The following is a 19197-nucleotide window of genomic DNA, read 5'->3' on the forward strand; positions in this document are numbered from 1 at the left end:
ACTACAAGACAGGAACTGGCTTGTTTTGGATATCATTTGAACCGTAGCTATAGACAAAAGCTCTTTATGCGCCTATTTTCCGGATGCCCCATGCATGCATTCAAGACCAGACCAAGTTCGTAAAAGAAAACGGTTTCCACCACTGCGGTAATGGCACGCTTAGACAAGCGACAGCTTGTTGGCAGCAATGTCGAGGGCGTCGACATCAGGAGTAAGACGGGCGTATGCCTTCTTGGTTCCGTCAGGGCTGTTAAAATATGTTAGTTTTACCACAACAGCCATGAGGTGTCCCTGTCGCATCCGGAAACCTACCGGATCAGAGTGTTGATCTTGACGGTGTCAATGTCGTAGAGCTTCTTGAGGGCGCCCTTAATCTGGGCCTTGTTGGCCTTGATGTCGACGATGAAGACGAGGGTGTTGTTCTCCTCCATCTTCTTCATGGCGCTCTCGGTGTTGAGAGGGTGGATGACGATCTTGTGCTCGTCGAGGCGAGGCAAGTGAGGGATCGACTTGCGGGGAAATTTGGGGTTGCGGGCCAGAGACAGAGTCTTGGGCTGGTGGAAGGTGGTGCTCAGGCGGACCTTGCGCTGCTTCTGGGAGTGAGTTCCCTTGAGCGCAGCCTTGGCGGCGGCGTTGGCCTGCTTGGAGCCCTTGGGGGCAGCTACATTTCAGAAATCCGCATCAGCAATCGCTCTGTTTCAGAACTCGCAAAGTCTGCTACTGCAATGATGCGGAGGAGGGAGACGACATGACAAGGCCACGCGCAGTGGTAGCCTGGTTCCTCGCCAACCTAAGTCGTGCGGTTGGCCATTGTCAATAGCTCTCCTCCTCGTTTCGATATAGTATCGGTTCGCAGTCCTGGGAACTCTTCTTCTCCCAATCGATTCGCAGTGTATCGCAGTATCCTTTGCAGGTAATTTCATCCCGTACCTTTCTTGTTGCCGACAGCCATTGTATTGGTTTGCAGCGTGATTTGCTGTTGTGGTTAGTTGAATGTCGTGGGTTGGGGAGAACAGAGGACTAGGAATAATTTTTGCTGGATGTGGGCGAATTTTCTTAGGGTTGGAGTGTGCGCGATGGCTATCGCGCACTGCTATTGGCCAGAGCAGGCCTCGGAGATATATCACGTGAGGAAATTTCGGTACATTGCCCATGGCAGTAAACACACTGCGCTTGATGTACCCACTCTTCTCACAGTGGCAACGCGAAGGAGGAGGTAGGTACATAGAGGCCAAAAGCTCAGACTTACACGCCCATTTCCAAAAAAAATTACATCCAATTCCCGATCGTTAGACGATAAATGCGACATATTTTTTGGACTTTAGTAGCTATCAATTAGCAGCTACTTTTGAAATTGCCACCAGTGACACTTGATCTTACCTCGAGAAAGGTATTTGCTAGTTCGTACAATCGGCGGACTGTTAAAAATGAGCTAATGCGCGCTTCTGGGTAGTAATCAGGTTTCATTCGGGCTTGTAGGCGTAACTGCAAAGTCTGGATTGCGATGGTAGCTAAGAAGAAGGCTCCCAAGAGCCTCAAGGCAGGTCGCCCGCCTCTCACGCGGCCATCCGGTACCATGTCCCGAAAGGCCAGCCGGACGCTCATCAACAAGCATCACCAACTTGACAAACAAAGACGACAGGCAGCTTCCAAGGGTGATAAGGCTACGGAGGATTCTATTACTGCGGAAATGGAGACCCTCGGCGGAATATCATTGTACCAGCAGGCTAGTCTACAAGGCCAAAGTACGGAGCGAGGGGGGGACACGTCTAGACTGCTACTTGAATGGCTTCCCGTGGCTGACTTGAAAGGATCGGGCCGCAAGCTGCGGTTGCTGGAAGTTGGTTCCCTGAGTACCAGAAATGCTTGCTCCCTGAGCGGCTTGTTTGACCCAGTGCACATCGACCTCAACAGCCAAGAGCCCGGCATTTTGCAGCAAGATTTCATGGACAGACCAGTGCCAATGGACGATACGGGCCGCTTTGATGTCCTATCTTTGAGTCTGGTCTTGAACTTTGTGCCAGATGCCGCCCTACGGGGTGAGATGCTCAAGCGCACCCTCGAGTTCCTCCGTAGTAACCCCCCGGATGACTCTGGCGCGGCTGACGAGAGTTTGTTCCCTTGCCTATTCACAGTTCTACCACGAAATTGTCTGGACAACTCTCGCTATTTTACAGAAGCAAGATTTGAATATATCATGGGGATGTTGGGATACTCGATGATGCGGAAGAAGACGACGCTGAAGCTTGCGTACAACCTGTGGAGGAAGGTTGGCGGAGTGAATATCACCAACGTCCCAAAGAAAGAAATCAACCCTGGCCGAACCAGGAACAACTTTGTCATAACGTTGCAACATTGATTTTTATTTAGCCCATATACCCCATTAATTCATTGCATACCCCATCGGTTCATTGTATCGGCCAGATGTTCTCTGCGGCCCAGATACTTCCGAATGATTATGACAGCATGCGAGTTGCCTTATCGCTTGCTGCCGATCTCTGTCGAACAGCGCAGTGTAGCGATGATACCGGGGAATTACAAACTAAGTTGAAACAAAGGAAGACAAAGCCGAACTGGTCAGTGGGTGGTCCACAGGCAGAGGCGCATTTCCCGGGCGCACAACCGGGTAGCTCTGCAAACCAGCGGCCCGCGCAGCATCAACCTCCTTGATGTTGTCACTCAAGAAGAGCCAGCGACTAGGCTTCGTCGCTGGGACCGTTGAGAGAATCCTGGTGTAGCTCGCAGCTTCGGTTTTTGGCCCTGCATTCACGGTATCGAACCATGCCGTGATCAATGGAATCATGTTGGGTGGATCAGCTGTCGTATGGCCGAAGAAGAGCTTCTGCGCAGGCACAGAACCGGAAGAGTAGATCATGATTTGCTTGCCAAGAGAGTGTGCAAGTTTGATGAAAGAAGGAACATCATCAAAAAGAGGCGCCTGGAGGACACCAGTCTCATAGCCGTGTCGCCATAAGTGACCCTGAAGAGACTTGAGATACGGAGCTTTCACATCGCGCTCAACTAGATCTCTGACATGGGCCTCCAGAGCAACACGATCGTTGCGATACTCTTCCGGGAAAGCCTCACGATATGGCGCAAAGGCTGAGCTATCCCACTGCTCATCTAAGACTTTCGAAAGTGCCTGCAGGGCATACGGGAACTAGTAAGCACCACAATAGTTATTAGCCCTGCGTTCCTTTGACTCGGGACATATTTGCGTCAGCCACCTCGGCATTTGCCCTGAGGCGAAGGGGCGGGGAAGCAAACTCACTAAGACATCTCTGACAAAAGATATGGGACAAACGGTGCCCTCTGAGAAGATTTTAGCTGGAGTACCCTGTGAGTTCTAGACAAGATGCAGTGGCTGCAGCATAATAAAACAACAAATGATTCAGGGCGGCAGGGGACGATATGACCTGGGTATATCATACTACCACAGGTAGGCCGAATGAGCCATGCAAAACATGAAGGTATCCATACCGATATCAAGAAGCACCACATCGACGTTGGCAAGCATGATATAGCGGTGATGCTAGTATTGCTCACCACAAGCTGTAACAGAGCGGTGTAGTGTGTTTGTCGTTTTCAATAGCTGGGATGCCGTGACAGAACGGTGAAGAAAACAATTAGTTAGTAGATGATCGATTTTTTTTGATTTGCATAAACAGCAATTGGCCTAGGTCCCGAGGTGGTTCCGCCGAAATCGTCGTTCCTTGCAGTCCCGTGTCCGTTGATGTTGGATCCAGTCGACAAGCGGCTGGTCTGTACTTGCTCCCTTGCAAGTTCGTGGATCTTCGAATGACCAGATAACCTATTAGGGCTATGGATGGAAGCTGGCTGCAGATGCGTGCAGTAGTGCAATACCAAGGGGCTAGTATGTCGAGGCGGTCAGCGAGCGCGTCGTGAAACTGCGGATACCAGGACGGAGTTGGATGATGGAGTTTTCTTCTCCGTTTCTGGCTCGTCTACTCCACCTTGGTGAGCGGTTGCAGTGGACTCCAAAGCGCCAGCACTTCGAGAGGCTGTCAGCCTCCCACTGGATGCAGGCTTCGCATGCATATTCATTATTTCCTGAAGGGGGGGGGGGGGGCACACAAATCTGCTGGTATTTCCCTGAACGGCGGTGAAGAAGCCGAGCGCATGGCTGCCCGATTTGATGCTGGCGATGCAGGTCTCACTTGTGGATTCTATCGCTTGTCACATTTATGGCATACACACAACAGGGGTCAAAGCATGCACAGTGCGGATGCCACTTGCGAAGCTCGAAACGCTTCACAATAAACAACAAAACGGATACGTAGCCGGGTCGCTTTCATGCGCACAGCTGGGTCTACAATCAAATTCTCCGAGCTCGACAACGTATTTGTCCGTCCAATGGCTATACGTAGTATCGATTGGGGGCTATGAGGCTGGAAGCGAAGCATTGGGGAGCATTCCAGTCACCGACGAATTTTCTTATGCTGAAGCCAGAAAGAGACTAGAAAGGCTGGTCAGAAGTTGAAACGCAGTGATTGAAAAATGCTAGTTAATTAAATAAATGAGCTTGTAACTATGGGGGCAGCCGCCCACATGCCAGTATGCAGCATGGCGGCAAGATCCATGGAAGTAAGCGATTGCGACTGAGATGTAATTTGTAGCTAATAGTGGCTTCACAAGCTCGCGTCAGCACAATGGTAACTTTGGAATCGTTCTGATTACGTATGTTCATCCACTGGCGCCGTCTTGGGACAGTCTGGCCTCCACAGTTGTTGTGCTCTCTGCACTGTATTAAGCCGTGCCTTGGTTGCTGCTTGGCATCCGTACAAGTTGCTGGAGGAGAACGGGAGCACAGAAGCATAATCTTCATATGGCGATGCAAAAGCTGCTTGCTGCTCGATCAGTTACGGAGTTCGTCCACGAGAGACAGCAGAGTTTAGATGTCGGGAAGGGAATCTCATTTTAACTATCAAAATCTTGGTCCTTTTGCAAGTGGCTGACGACTCATTACTCCGTAGTTTAGCCAAGAATTATGCCCGCCTGGTGAAACGGGCGCACTGCAGAAGCATCTACTTTGTTCCGAGCTTGCTGGCCGGCTTTGGGCAAAGGGACAGCAAGATCAGCAAGCACCGGTTGCGCTATCCACCAATAAGCTTTGTGCCTGACAGAGGATCCCCATTGAATAATAATAGGGACATGCAGCTGATAGGAGTGCATGCCAGCAGACAGCCAAACAGCCCAACCAAAGACCGTTCTTCACTGGGGACTGATAGAGGTTGAAACGGAAGCACATCTACGCTCTTTTGCGAGTGATGAAGTTGCAAACTGGCATGGTCGACGAGATATTAAATAATGTAACTAATGGTATGACATTTGACATGGCCAACATTTCGACCAGTAACCACACCAGGGCAATTGACTGCAATCAGAACACGAGATAACACGGTGGCAGCTCCCCTTCAATCAATATTTGTTGGGCCGTGCCAACGACTGGTGCCGCTTGATCATCTGTCTGGGCCGCAATCGCTCAATGCGTTGACCTGAATGGCGTCAGCCTTGAGCCACCTTGCTCACCACCACTGTGCGTACGATACATCTTGCCTGTTGCAACCAGTGTCTGTTGGAGTGTCCCTTGTGACTAAGCTTGCAAGTAGCGTCTCAGCGCTGCGACCTCGCATAGGTACGGCGTTGAATGGTACCAGGCGGCGTGGCCGAGGCCAGCCATAGGCGTGTGTGGCGAGAGGGCAAAAGTACACAGTGTGACTAGTGTAGATGGGTCACGGACTGGTCACGCTGGCCGCTCGTCATTTCGCTGCTGGGCTACGTTTTCCAATCGCTCCACTGGGCAACCGAGTATCGTTAGCGTGGCGTGGCAGTTGTATGATGTGCTACTAGTGACACCGCCCTGTTGATTTCAGTTAGCGGGTACCGCGTTTCTCACGCGGGCGGCCTGCGAGTCGCAAGTACCGCGCTATTGACGGCACAAAGAACAACAGACACACCACAATGGACGCCCACGGTAGCGTTTGCACTGTGAGGCCGCGCCGCTCGCAATACGCCGGTGATCACATGCAGCCAATCCAGTGCAAGAGACATGGTTTAAGCTAGTCCTGGTCGAGGGCGGCTAGCGCCAGGATGCATGTAAAGCGAGACGGCCTCATCCAGTCGTTCCAGAAAACAAGAGCTGCTGGGAGGACGTGGTATCTGGCATGTTTGTGTTCCGTACGATGAGCACAGGACTCGTACACGGTAATTGTAGGACAGCGTGGCAGGTTGGCAGGCTCACGGCCAGGTACCTATCCAGACGTAATGGCAACACCGGAAGGTATGTACGGGAGGGGACGCTAACCTCCTCCGTGTTAGCTAGTAACGGTAGGTTGGTGAACCACCCTCCTCTCCTCGTCTTGATCGTTTTCCTACTGTGTACTCTACACTGTGCACCGCGGAGGGTGCCTGGTCCCCGCCGCAGCAGCGCCATCGACCTCCCCCACCACCCCAGAGTGACCAGCCAGAGACTGTCCCAGGTGCTTCGACTAGCGACCCCCCCGTTCCACCTGCTTCTATCCAGTCCATTCTCATCACCGCCATTCCCTTTCTCGCCCTTCACCTCCTTCCTTTCTTAACCTATCCTCATCCTTCTTTATCCCGCCCTCTCCTCCTCCATCCCTCTTCTTTTCACGGCTCGCCATACTTCCGCCGTGAAGGCCCTCTTTCTCCCCCTCGAGCTTGCACCTTCTTCTTGTCATCCGCCACCACCGGCTGCGTCACACGCCAAACGCCACTACACAACCGCTCTAAACACCCGTTTCCCACCTGCAAGCAACAGGCCAACGGCTTCCAACCGCCGTTCGACTACCACTGCCAATCATCGTCGAGAGAAAGAAGCCTCGCGGCCTCAACAAGCATCGGGCCCTCTTGAACATTTCGAATCTCGCCCCAATCTCGTCGCCTCGCCTAGTCCCGACCACGTCACGATCCGCCGGTCTCGGCTCAACACAACAACAGTCATCCTATCCAGGCACACAAGCTAAATACCCGTCCAATCACTATTGGTCGTTGGGATTCAATCCTAGTTTTGCTTTCATAAAGACGCTCGCGACGAAATTTCGGCACGTGCCCGTTCCAGCACCGCACCCTCCTCCTGGTGACAGTCTACATCAGGGAGAGCTCAGCTCTGACAGGTTGCAGTTCATCTGGACCGACAAAGCCGCTCACTGCTCCCCTTCACCAGCTTCTGTTCTCCCCTCACCCTCTACATCTCAATATCTCGACCTGTTCCATTTCCCGGCGGCTCCGTCCCACCCCGTCCTTGTTCTCATTGACAGCAACGCTGCCACCTTCATTTCTTCCAACCAAAAATATACACACGACCTCGATGTCATTATAACGCCTCTTCTTCTTTTTTCCTTTTCGGTTTTTCGAAACTTCGAAAGTTGCCATCGGGCTCTTACCTCGCCGCTGCTCCGACGCTTCGACACCATTTTCATTTGTTCTACTATTGTCACCTCTTCTTTCAAATGAGCCATTGATTCAGCCACGACCACATCATAGTCACCCAAATCCCCGCCGGGTGCACCGTCGCTTACCATACCACACGTTTACGCTACCTGTACATTGCAATTCGAGCTTCCGCTTGCTTCGTTCACTCATCGAATACACTTGCCTTTTTTGTCAACTTCTTCACATTTTCGATCCTGTTGAACCAAAGCTCGCCCGAAGCTACGTTTGCGCAGCACCTCTTTTTTTCACGACAAGCGACTCTACGGCAAACAACCCGTGACTTTTTTGTACAACTACCATCGTCACTTCATTTTTGCGCGCGTCTCATTGCATCTATTTCGCCAAATATTCTTTCATTGTTTTTCTTGTCTTTCATTATTCCTCAAACGTGCAAGCATGGAATGCTTGCGGGATAAGTTTGTCGGAGGCGTCCTGCTCGATGGAGGGCGCTTCCAAACCCTCTCACCTCTCAACCACGGCTCTTTCGGCATGGTTTTCATGGCCCAAGATCTTGCATCTAACCAGCCGGTTGCGATCAAGTGCTTGACCAAGAACGCTGGCCAAATTGACACCTGCCAAGAGTTTGCCGTCGACGAACGCTCGGAGGAGATGGTCCTCCACAGCGCCATTAGTCCTCACGACAACATCGTCAATCTCATTCATTCTTTCGAAACCGATTCTCATATCTATCTCGTTTTGGAGTTCTGTGGCCAGGGCGATCTTTATGAGGCGATCCGCAACGGCCATGGACCTCTGCAGACTGAGCACGTTCGTCATTTCATGCTAGAGCTTGTGGGTGCCGTCGAATACATCCACTCCAAGGGCATCTATCACCGAGACATCAAACCTGAAAACATCTTCCTCACTCAGGATGGTGCCATGAAGCTTGGTGACTTCGGTCTAGCTACGACTGACAAGTGGTCATACGAGATGACCGTCGGAAGCGACCGTTACATGGCTCCTGAGCAATTCGACTCTGCTGGTGCGGGCTACTCGCCCGCCGAGGCAGATATTTGGGCCATTGGTATCTGTCTGCTCAACATTCTCTTCTCTCGCAACCCCTTCACCACCCCGACCGAGGCTGACCCTCTTTTCCTCGACTACTCGCGGGACAAGCAGAGCTTGTTCGATGTCTTCCCTTCGATGTCTCAGGACACCTACGAAGTCATCGTTCAATGCATGAACATGGACCCTCGGAGACGCTCTTTGGTCGGCGCTAAAGAGGCTTTGCTGCGTGTTGTCTCGTTCACTACCGCAGACGAGTCCCTGGACGACTTTTGTGGCGCCGAAAAGGCTACTGTTGCCTCTGCCAACCGGGAGCCCCTTCGCACACCCTCTGTGCAAACCGCTCAGTTCGAGTTTGGTGCTTTCCCCTGGACTCGCGCTCTTCACGCTACTCCACAGCGTGCCGGTCGCCAGTTGAGCGCAATTCCCGACAATGAGAGCTACACCGAAGACCTCTTCTCCAAGTCCGAGAATACTGTCGATTGGTGTTCGGCCGCCGCCCAGACGCCGTCCATATCATCGACATTGGAGTCGCATCTCATGCCAGCAATGAAGACACTCACAATCCACCCGCCCAAACGCCGCAACATTTCGCCTGCGGCCGGTTCTCTACCCATTGCCATGGCCAAGCCGCTCACGCTCTCCATGTCGTCTGTCTTTGGTCGACGGGACCCTGTTTCTAAGAGCTGGAGCGACATGTGGGATGAGGATGAGGAGGAAGAGGTTGAGCAGCAACGTGGGGCTCTCAAGGCCCTCAACTCTCGTACATGGAGCCACGAGAGCGTGCAGGACGCTGACAAGGAGAATTTTGAGCCAGTCCCCGAGACTGCTCAGATCAACGGTGATGTTGATGGTGACTTGGTCGATGGTTTCTTCTTCCACGAAGCCATTCTGCCAAAGCCGATTGAAAGCGTGGCACGCTACTCTCCTCCTCCAAAACGAACCAGTTTCGACAAGTGGGCCGCTCTTGGTGAGCGTCGCCGCGGCGGTTCTACCTCGGATGATCAAAAGCCCCCCGTTTTGAAGCACCGCCGTTCTCTTGCTTTTGGGCACAAATCGAATGAAGTGGCTGTTTGGGATCATTCACCAGTCCGCAGCGGGATTAAGGAGCGGGCCAAGGACTCGCCCGTGAACAAGGGCAAAGATCTGAACTGGCGTCGTGACCGACGTGCAGATCTTGGAGATATTGAGTGGGTTGGTGGCTGGTAAGAGCCCCTGGGGCACACTGCCTACCGTCAATCGTGGTCGAAGTCAACTACATCTTTGTAAACTTGTGGAAGCTACGTTGTATACAGCATGCTTCGCATGTGAACATCATGGAATGTGACGGATTTTGACCCGCTTTCTGTGTATTAGATAGTCTTCATATATAGGAAATACCAGAGGTTACCCACTCATACTTAGTTTACCGAAATATGTTGATGTCTATCTGGTATTGGCTGGGTCGCGGTGCGACTTCCCAACTCGGCAAGTTGCACAGCCTACCGCCGTGGCACAATTACACTGATCGAAAGCTGCGTAGTACAAATCTCGCTTTTCTCGTTGTGGAATACACGCACTTGGGTAGGACAGCCGATCTTGAAAGCCAGACTAGGAAAGTGGTATTACAGGAATCATGTGTTCTCGTCAATGTGTCTAGGCGCCTACCATGCTCTTGGGCAGAATCGTGCAAACCGTGCCAACCAAGCCAAGAATAGAAAAAACAACAATAATGACCCAAGAAATGATGCACTCGGCACGTGAAATTTCGTCCCGAAACAGTTTCAAATAAAATGCAATCGGCAAGATGATGGATATGAGGGTGCAAAGGGCCGCGCCGAGAAATGCACATACCGAATCAAATGCGGGAAAGACAATGGAGATGGCGAGCAACACGAGAACGACACCGACGCGCACACCGGCACGCTGGAGATTGCGCACCCAGCGACGACCGACGTCGCCGCTGCCGCCACCGACGCCGTCGGCATGCTGCTGCTGCTGCTGCTGTTCGAAGTGGAGGCCAAATATGACGTCGGCCGTGGTGATGAGCGGCCGCGCGCTGAGCGGAATCTTGGTGAGCGGGATGACGGCGACGCAGACGCACATCAAGGCAGTGAGGCCCGGCGGAAAGCCTTTGGTGCGGAGGATGTTGGAGGTGATGGCCTCGCGGATGCCGTCTCCAAACATCAGAATACCAACCACGGCTAGACAAGTATCCAAGACGTACTATGAGCAGATTAGCCAGGGGGTCAAGGTGTTAAGGCAGCCCGACGTACAGAAAATGAGAATGTGACCCGGACAGCTTTGCCCCATTTATGCGGATGCCTCATATCCCGATATATCTAGTCGAATTCTGTGAGTGAGTGATGTAGATGCAAGCCGAGTTGCTTGACACGTACCGAAGGGAACACAGAGTGAGCGCCCCAAGGACTGGCCATTAACCCATACGCCAGAGGCAGGGCCAGCCAATTCGACGGCCAAAGGTGGGTAGTGGCAGGCTCCCAGAGCGAGCCCGGCGTTTCTTTTTTAATGGTGCCATCGATAATGACCACACATACAACTTGGAATCTCGTTAGCATGGTCCATCCAGGGCGATTTCACTGCGATCCCACATACTGCAAAACGTAGAAAAGATGCCCACGACACTGGTATAGCTCAACAGTCGCAGCGGCAGCATATTCAGCACCAGGACCAGCGCAGCGCAGACGCACTTCCACGTCGTCGCGTCGCCGAGGTCCGGAAAAAGCAGGTGCAGCGAGTCGGCAAACAAAATGACAAGCGCCACGCAGGCGGCTAGCAGCTCGAGCGTAAAGAGTACCGAAACGACGACGCGCGCGCGCGTGCCAAACGACACGTACGCTAGGTCCGAGTAGGTGATGAGGGTGGCGTCGCGGCGCATGCACCGCGCCAGCACCTCCGCCGTGTGTGCCGTCACGGCCGCCGTCACCGTCAGGATGCCGAGCCCGAGGACCCAGCCGCTCAGGCGAAATGCCAGCGGTAGGCTTAGCATGCCGACGCCGATGATGGCGTTGATGGCATTGAATGTCGACTGCGGCAGTGTGCTCTGCCCGTCGACGGTGAGCACCACCTTGTCGCCCTGCCGCACTTCCTTGACCAGAATGGGATTCTCCTCGCCAAACGCCGGATCATCACTCGCGGCGGCGGCGGCCGCGGCGGCGCTCGACCGGCGGCGCTCGTGGAGGATAGACGCGCGCGGCCGCAGCACGCCTGAGCTCATGGTGCCGTACTGCCCGCTGCGGTACGAGCCGTAGCTCCCCACAACGGACGCCGACGAGAGGTGCGGCACCGCAAAGATGCTCGATCGGCTCGAGGACGAGTCGCCTAGGAGTGCGCCGGCCGCCGTCTCAACATCCAGGAGCTTCCCCTCGCGGATGCGAAAGTCGACTTGCGCAGGTCCGGCGTTTCCATCGGGCTCCTGTGCCGTCGTCGCGGACGTTGCTGCTCCGTCGAGATGCTGTGAGAGCAAGCTAGAGTGACCAGTGGGAATCGCCTCGATGGGGCTGCGACCATAACATATCGCTTCTTCATCTGTGGCGTCGTCTTCGGCGGCGTCATTGTAAACGATGCTCGGTCGTCGGGGAATCACTTCGGCAAATTCGGCCGCACGCTGCCAGCTCCGCGCAAAGGACCGGAAACTGTTGACGCCGCCAATGTCTGCCATGGCCGCAAGACGGTGACTAACCGAGGATCTAGAGTAGAGGAAAAGAAGTGAGCATTTCGTCCAGGGCACGGAGAGCTCCCAACATACCTCCTCCGCTCGCCGTGGGGCAGCATCGGTCGTCCTGACTCTTCATCAAAGCCGCCGTCTTCCTCGTCATCGTCGTCGAAGACGTTTTCCTCGGCCAGATTCCCCGTGTTGAGGCTTCTAGACGGCGAAGCACGCCCGTCGTGTTCGACCCATGTCACCGGATTGCAGTCTTGCGGGCGCGGTGCCATTTCTTGCTTGGTGGATGTGGAGTAGTGTTTGGTGATGAGCCCGCTCCGATCGATGGGCAGATGCGACGCTGGGCTTACTGCTTCTATGTCACCTCGTAGGCATCGACACGGTCTTCTGCACAAGCATATATCGTCTCGATCCGTCCTGCAGCTCTTGGATCTCTAAAAAAAGGCCAGTGATTGTCGAGGACCAGGGAGGGGAGGTCAAAATGGTACGACTGTGCGAGGACCCCCCCGCTCCTATCTAACTAAACTTTTCGATTAACCACTAACTTGGGCAGCTTGTTAGCGCCTGGCAGGCAACTTGGCGACTCTCCATCCTGCTAAACCTGATCTTGTACAAGTTTGATTAGGACCTGCCATAGTTTTCGCGCGTGGAATAGTGTCGTGTGTTTGCATTTTGCAGCTGGTATTTGGGGGTTTCCTGCGCGTCATTGTTCATCTGCACTTTTGCCTTGGCGCCGGGCCGGTTTTGCTTTTTTTCAGCTTGCGGCGGGTTGTGCAGACGCCATGTGTTGTGGCTTTCAAAGACAGGCCATGCACAACGCGCACAAGATACATACGATCAAGCAGAACTAGGCGAGACTCGACGGCAAAAATTAGAGGGAATTTTTTTTTATTAAAGTAAGCCGTCATCTATGCAAAAGAAGGGATATCTATGCCAAAAAAACGCCAAAAGTCCACCAGTCACCACTAGTCACCTATCGAAGCGAGAACTGACTACTCGTCCCAGTAAACCCCTTTGCAGCTGATCCAAAGTTCTTGGCATCGCCATAGTACCGGAGCCGGTACGTTCCCGGCGCAGCGTTGCCCGCCGTATCCCACTCAATGTCTACCTCGGACCGGCCGAGGACCGCGCTCGTCTTGCGCCACGTAAAGACCAGGAACCAGTCCGCATCGTCCCGCACCTGCGTCCACCGGCCGTCTGCTCCTTGCTGCTCGACGGCCGCATACGTGCTCCCAAGACGCAGGTTGTTTCGGGGGTTGGCGCCCTGGAATGTCACCTTGATCAGCTCGCCCCGCGTGTACGCCGGCTTCGGCCGCACCACCTCGTCGCCGAAGCCACGGCCAAACGGGGCCGTATCATACAGTGAGGGTGGGAGCAGCCGCAGCGATCGTCCCACGTTATTCGGCGGCGCGGCATCGCTGGCCGGCTGGCCGGTCGCGTTGGCCCCGAGATGGTGCATGTTGCTGGTGGTGAGGCTGATATAGGCGTCCAGCTCATGGCGGCCGTACAGGGTGGCCGCGCCTTCGTAGCGCTGCATGTCGTACTCCTCTGGCGTGGTCACATAGTGAGCATATACATTGACGGGGCTGCCGAGCACCACAATGGGGTCCTTTATATCTCTGGCCGCCTGCTTGCCGACGGCCTCCTTCCAGCGGCGTCCGCTCATTGTGGTGACCTCACTGGGGCTGAGAATCACAAAGAGCTGCCCGAGGCGGAACATTTGTATATCCACAGTGTTGGGCTCCCATGCATACGGCCAAGAGAGCTCCCCTGCTGACAGGAAGATGGGCTTGGGCTTGTGGCAGTCGACCTGGTCCTGCGACGGCTTCTTGACGATGTTCTGGACAAAGTCCCACCACGGGTTATGCGGCTTCCCAGCGTTCCCTTGGATAAAATCAAACTCGCCGCGTCCATCGGTGGTGCCTGCAGCAAACGAGTAGCCCAGGGCCGCAGCGCACGTCCTGGCCTTGTCGCCACTGGGCAGATCAAACTCCCACCCGGCCATGTTCTGGAAAAAGTGAAAAGATTTAACGGGGCCGTGAATCAATGTCCAATCGTCCGAGTTCATGATTCTCTGCACACCGTTGAACTGACGCGTGGCAATTTCGTGGCAGCTCTTCGCACCGAAATCAGGGAGACCAGCGTAGGGACCGCGGCCCTGGCACTTCTGAACTGTTCCGTCGCTGCAAGTGCCATCTTCGAGGTAACATTGGGCTTGCGAGCCATCTTCACACCAAGCACCTTCCACATTTGGCGAGGCATCGCCCAGGTTGGCCTGGCTGAAGCCCGCGATGAAGCTGTCCGCATACCGGCTGTTGGATTTGGCATCCTGTTCGACCATCCATGAGGCGAGAGCCTTGTTGTCACCCGCAACGTGGGTGTTGTTGCGGTACATAGAGGTACCGTGAGTTGGGAACCAGTTGAGGATACCCACGATCTTGTCGTCCTCGGAGCGTGTGAAGCGAACAAGTGTCATGGTTTTGTCGGTGGAGTCGGCGTATCGAGCGCGTTCTTCCCTCGGGTTGTTGAGATAGGCCCACAGAGAGCGGTTGATGGCGGCATCCTTGATATCGGTATATCCAACGTCCAGTGTCCCTTCTGAGAGGCTCTGATGAGCGGCCTTGATGGCCTGCACAGTTCCGTCAACAAGCGCATTGTAGCTGTCGTCGTTGAAGCCGAGGCCGGGGATCTGAGGCGTCAGGTAGTTGTTCCAGCCGCCGGGCGCGGAGTGACTGTGGACAGCGGCGAGGGCAATATTTTGCTGGCCGTACATTTTGTAGTCGTCGCCGAGCTTGGAGAGGGCATCGAGGACACCATAGCGCACGCTGGTGTCGCCGACGAGGGCATCTAGGACAACATAGACAACCCTGGCGCTGGGGTCCTCTGTATCGCCCACGATGAAGGCACGGGCAAAGAGCCTCTGCCGTAGGCCAGCACCAACCTGTTGCAAGTTGGCATAGCCAGTCAATGCCACCTCGGCGACAGGACCAGTGATGTCTGCCTTGCCAACTCCGAGGAGGTATTTGCTCTTGCCGGCCTGTTCCGTGTAGCTTTCTTGACCAGATGCAGCAGTAAAATTGCGTGCGTTGGAATCGTCGTACGTGGTATTGACAGCACGAAGAGCAGCAGCGACATTGCTAAAGAGCAGCGCCAAGAGCAACACGTAAAGCGTGCTGAAGAGGCTGTTGGACCGCATTGCAACGACTCGGTCACCCCTTTCCCACTGCAGAGAGGTATTCAGAAAACCAAGTAAGAAAATCGAGAGAAAATCAAATCTTTCGGACTTCTTGGACGTGCCTGAGATTGCTATGGGCCCTGGTCATTTTTAATCCTATCCCATAGGGCCGTGGCCGACAACCCAGTCGGTCCTAGATCCAATAACGAAACTATTCATTCAGGTACATCCGAGCGGGAAGAAAACGTGGAAATTGCTTGTGACGAGACGATTCATTCCGAATGGAGAAGAATAGACTGATGCGCACAGTCCTCTACCAGGATCTACTTCGGAAGCATCATGGCGCAAGTATTGCGGGCACGTCGATAAGGCACGCACGGACAGATCCATTAGCCTTGCCAAAGAAGCCACCCGAAACCGAACAAGAGAAACGTGGCAATACACGGCTGATCAAAAGTCTGCATCTAAGCCCGTTTGACTGCTCGAACCAGATGTGGCGTTTCTCGATCCAGGGAATAGCTGTTCAACTCAACACGCTAATAAGAAACAGCTCAAATGCCCTCCACACGGTTTGTTTCCCACGGGCCACGACTTCCGTCCAACTGAACTAGCGGATAGAGACTTGGCAGGAGGCCCGAGGGGAGATCAGTCTCGTCTGCTCGTGCTACTGGTCAGGGAAATTGACAGGCCGCCGCAAGGCTCCCTCCGAGATGGATACTGTGGCCGTGAGCCGCAACATTGAATCATAATTCAAGGTCCGGACATTGAGGTACAGTTGCATTCGTTGCCCAGGGGCCGTAGGATTGGCTAGATTACAGATAGCTGACCAGTGATGACGTTTGATCCGACAAAAACCACATGCAAGTACAGCAGGGGCTTTATTCGGTGCCGAGTGATGCGTAGCAGCAGCTATGAATCGATGATCAAGATCTGGACAGACCAAATTGCTCTCCAAGTTTCCCAGCTTGGCGCAGACAAAACGACGAGGCAGAGATACGACAAAACAGCCAATGCACATCTCAATTTTGTTATAACAAAAAAGCTGGCCGCTTGTTACTGTTCTGATGATGACGAAGTTGGCAGGAAATTGTCCGCCTGCTCCCACGCCCACTTCTGGTCAATCTGGTAGCCGACCATGTACGACTTGGGGTTCGCATTGTTGTATTCCCCCTGGCGCACGGGGAGCACCGCGATGCGCCGAATGCGAGCGGCGGCCGGAATCTCCGCCGAAGAAGCCAAGGCCCTGCCCTGCTCCTCGACGTCCATGGCCCGCAGGGCGACGCTGAGCACCACCTGGCTGTCCCAGACGCCCTCCAAGCGCTGCGACCTCCTCATGAGAGCAATCGCGCGCCTGCGGATGGCCGGGTCGCGGCACTTGTGGATAATGCCATACAGAATGGGCACGACACCAATGTGCATGTGGAATTGAGGGCCTTGGAGCGAGTTGGAGCCATCCTCCTGGTCAAGGTCAGTCGCCGCCTCGGCGTGGTTCAGCATCTCCCGGAAGTCATCCGTGTGCGCATCCCAACGGAGCGGGTCTTCCTCCGCGCCGGGAGGCCCGTCCAAGACGGCGGTTTCCACGCCTACGTAGAGTCCCTGAAGGTCCAGCAATGCAATGCCTCGTTTGCCCTCATGTGACGTCAGCTGCTCAGCGTGCTCCTTTTTGAACTCGTTATAGGCGGACCGCCACCATCGGAACTTGACAGGCACTATTCCCACGCCAACTTGGTTATATGTCTCCAGCTCCAGTCTGAGGGTGCTTAGCGCATGCTGGACCTGGTTGAGTGTGTGAAAGGTTGGTCTCGCCTTCCATGCGAACTGGTCAAAGTCCAGAATTTCTGCGACCACGGTGGCGAGGCTGGGATCTATACCCTTGACCAACTGCGTTCAAGTTAGAAGACTGATTTGTTTGCATAAGGTTGTTGGGGCCGTACTAGGAATGCTTGCGTAGCAATGCGACTTAGAAAGATATCAGCAGAGGCAAAAAGTTGGTCCCGATCGCGGCTTGATGGTCCGCTAGATTCAGTATAGGGACAACATGAACGCGCCCGCTCCTCCTTTAGAATCGCATATCCTGTGACGAGAAGTTGCAGTACAGTCAATATTCGGCCACGGAGTACCTGAGAGAACAGATGTCAGCCAAATCTGGGAACGAGATGAGTGCTAACCTACCTCGATGCAGATGAACAGGATGCACGAGATCAAATGCACATGCGCGTTGCTAGAGTTTCTTTCCGAGCCCAATATGCTTTGTATGGACATGTTGTACTGTTTCAGTGCGAAGCGGTCGTGATTGTCTGGGCCAGTGTAGCCATGCCGCGCAAAGTTCTCATGAAAAGACGAAAATGCAACCACGGAATGCCATATTCCTTGATGCATGTTTGCCGTTTGAACTATATGCGAGGTCCATATATCCTCCTGGATGAAGGTGAAGAGCTGTGACAGGGTCCTCTCTTGAAAGTATTGAAACGAGCGCAACTCGTTTGGAGGGTACGTGACATGCATCAACGTCACGAATCGGATGGGCTTTGCCTCTGGTTGAGGTTCGTAGCCTTCACACCTGCGGCCGGTAGTTATGCCTGTAGTGACGTTAGAGATACAACTTTGGGATGTATGCGACAGGGGCTCCTCTAACATCTTTTGCAAGAGGGCTGAGCTTCATCGCATTTCACGCGGCGAGCTGGATGGAGTTAGTTTGGATTCAGCATAGCAAAGCGTTCGAGCGCACCCCTAGAAATGCCTGGTTAGCAGAATATTCTCATGTGAAATGATAGATTTGGCTGCCGTGACAGACGCCGACGCCGACAGACAAGACACCGAGCCCATAGCGACACGGCAGATGGACAGCATAGGGCGACGAGCTGAAAGCACTTACTTGCATGTTCGACAGCCGGTGCGAACCTTGGGGGCCTTGGCCCGGCGGCGCTGACCAGCCTTGACGTGTGTCATGATTTACCAATAGCGCGCGTTAGTGCTGCTAACGGGGGTGAGGGGAGGCAGCACGGCATCTGGCGAAGCGAGCCCGTCGCGATGTGATTGGGCTCCGTCGTGCTGGGATCGGGGGTCGTGACGGGATTGGTCCGGTCCAGTTCTGCGACGGACAAGGATGGGTGGGAGGACTCGAGGACAGCAGACAAAAGAGAGGGTCTCGAGACTCGAGAGTGTCGAATTGGCGGTTGCTGGTTCGTAAGGGTGAGGTCCATACGAGAGAGGATGCTGGGCGACGATGGAGGGGGGAGGCAGGTTTAATAAGACGGGGCCTCCTGCTCGGATCGACCTTGCCTGCAGCGGGGGGACCAGGTATGAGAATGAATATTGGCAAAAGTGATATAGATGGAGCTGAAACAGAACCAATTGTATCCCTCTTCCAACGAATGCGTCACCGACATGAGACGAACAGGAATTCTTCAAGAGAAGTGGCAAGGAACAGCGCGGCTATTTCGTTATTCACCTGTACTACTTCATTTAAGGCAGGTAATCTGTGATTATTATGCGGGAAGAGAGAAGAGCACCCCTACGAAGGAGCCAATCGGCCATTTCGGACCGCCACTGCACATGCAAAATAACTAGTTAGTTAGACATGCGCCCGCCGAACTGGGCTGTTGTCTGCCTTCCCCCTGCGCCTCTCGACAAGGCTGCTGGAACTGAGACAGGTCGCTGCTCGAGTCAGTGTCATCCTCGGATCCCAAGCTCGCCCTACAGACGGAATACGTAATGCTTGTAGGGATACTAGACTGAAACTTTAAAAAAAACCAGCATCCTTGCTCGCGTGGGCGGCGGGCTTGCCATCCCTTTGCTCCTCGCCGGACCAGCTTGAAGCTAGCCAACCTCTTGCTCGGAATCGTGCCGGAACAATTGTATTCGGCGAAACCTGAGT

General features: G+C 54.0%; 8 protein-coding genes across 8 annotated transcripts; 3 read left to right on the forward strand and 5 right to left on the reverse strand.

The window, feature by feature from the left end:
- Positions 1–159: 159 nt before the first annotated feature.
- On the reverse strand, positions 160–952 carry CCM_05839 (60S ribosomal protein L23; the record flags this gene model as incomplete). The annotated part of the gene is made up of 3 exons (XM_006670983.1): positions 160–247; positions 313–661; positions 931–952. 3 exons carry the CDS (start codon positions 950–952, stop codon positions 160–162), a joined length of 459 nt encoding a protein of 152 aa, XP_006671046.1.
- Positions 953–1504: 552 nt separating this feature from the next.
- CCM_05840 (uncharacterized protein) lies at positions 1505–2359 on the forward strand (the record flags this gene model as incomplete). The annotated part of the gene is made up of 1 exon (XM_006670984.1): positions 1505–2359. One exon carries the CDS (start codon positions 1505–1507, stop codon positions 2357–2359), a length of 855 nt encoding a protein of 284 aa, XP_006671047.1.
- Positions 2360–2542: 183 nt separating this feature from the next.
- On the reverse strand, positions 2543–3517 carry CCM_05841 (2,3-diketo-5-methylthio-1-phosphopentane phosphatase; the record flags this gene model as incomplete). Its single annotated transcript, XM_006670985.1, has 3 exons — positions 2543–3160; positions 3272–3312; positions 3481–3517. The coding sequence occupies 3 exons, from the start codon at positions 3515–3517 to the stop codon at positions 2543–2545; spliced, it is 696 nt and encodes a 231-aa protein (XP_006671048.1).
- Positions 3518–5982: 2465 nt separating this feature from the next.
- CCM_05842 (uncharacterized protein) lies at positions 5983–7497 on the forward strand (the record flags this gene model as incomplete). Its single annotated transcript, XM_006670986.1, has 4 exons — positions 5983–6061; positions 6142–6225; positions 6281–6301; positions 6803–7497. The coding sequence occupies 4 exons, from the start codon at positions 5983–5985 to the stop codon at positions 7495–7497; spliced, it is 879 nt and encodes a 292-aa protein (XP_006671049.1).
- Positions 7498–7872: 375 nt separating this feature from the next.
- On the forward strand, positions 7873–9690 carry CCM_05843 (serine/threonine protein kinase, putative; the record flags this gene model as incomplete). The annotated part of the gene is made up of 1 exon (XM_006670987.1): positions 7873–9690. The coding sequence occupies one exon, from the start codon at positions 7873–7875 to the stop codon at positions 9688–9690; it is 1818 nt and encodes a 605-aa protein (XP_006671050.1).
- A 426-nt stretch (positions 9691–10116) lies between these two features.
- Positions 10117–12417, reverse strand: CCM_05844 (transporter, putative; the record flags this gene model as incomplete). Its single annotated transcript, XM_006670988.1, has 5 exons — positions 10117–10686; positions 10737–10802; positions 10860–11020; positions 11077–12170; positions 12230–12417. The coding sequence occupies 5 exons, from the start codon at positions 12415–12417 to the stop codon at positions 10117–10119; spliced, it is 2079 nt and encodes a 692-aa protein (XP_006671051.1).
- Positions 12418–13118: 701 nt separating this feature from the next.
- On the reverse strand, positions 13119–15468 carry CCM_05845 (neutral ceramidase precursor; the record flags this gene model as incomplete). Its single annotated transcript, XM_006670989.1, has 2 exons — positions 13119–15368; positions 15430–15468. The coding sequence occupies 2 exons, from the start codon at positions 15466–15468 to the stop codon at positions 13119–13121; spliced, it is 2289 nt and encodes a 762-aa protein (XP_006671052.1).
- Positions 15469–16373: 905 nt separating this feature from the next.
- On the reverse strand, positions 16374–18857 carry CCM_05846 (uncharacterized protein; the record flags this gene model as incomplete). The annotated part of the gene is made up of 5 exons (XM_006670990.1): positions 16374–17201; positions 17255–17394; positions 17489–17899; positions 18277–18411; positions 18839–18857. 5 exons carry the CDS (start codon positions 18855–18857, stop codon positions 16374–16376), a joined length of 1533 nt encoding a protein of 510 aa, XP_006671053.1.
- Positions 18858–19197: the final 340 nt, after the last annotated feature.

Source organism: Cordyceps militaris (assembly GCF_000225605.1).
Source record: "Cordyceps militaris CM01 unplaced genomic scaffold CCM_S00004, whole genome shotgun sequence".
Taxonomy (NCBI): Eukaryota; Fungi; Ascomycota; class Sordariomycetes; order Hypocreales; family Cordycipitaceae; genus Cordyceps; species Cordyceps militaris.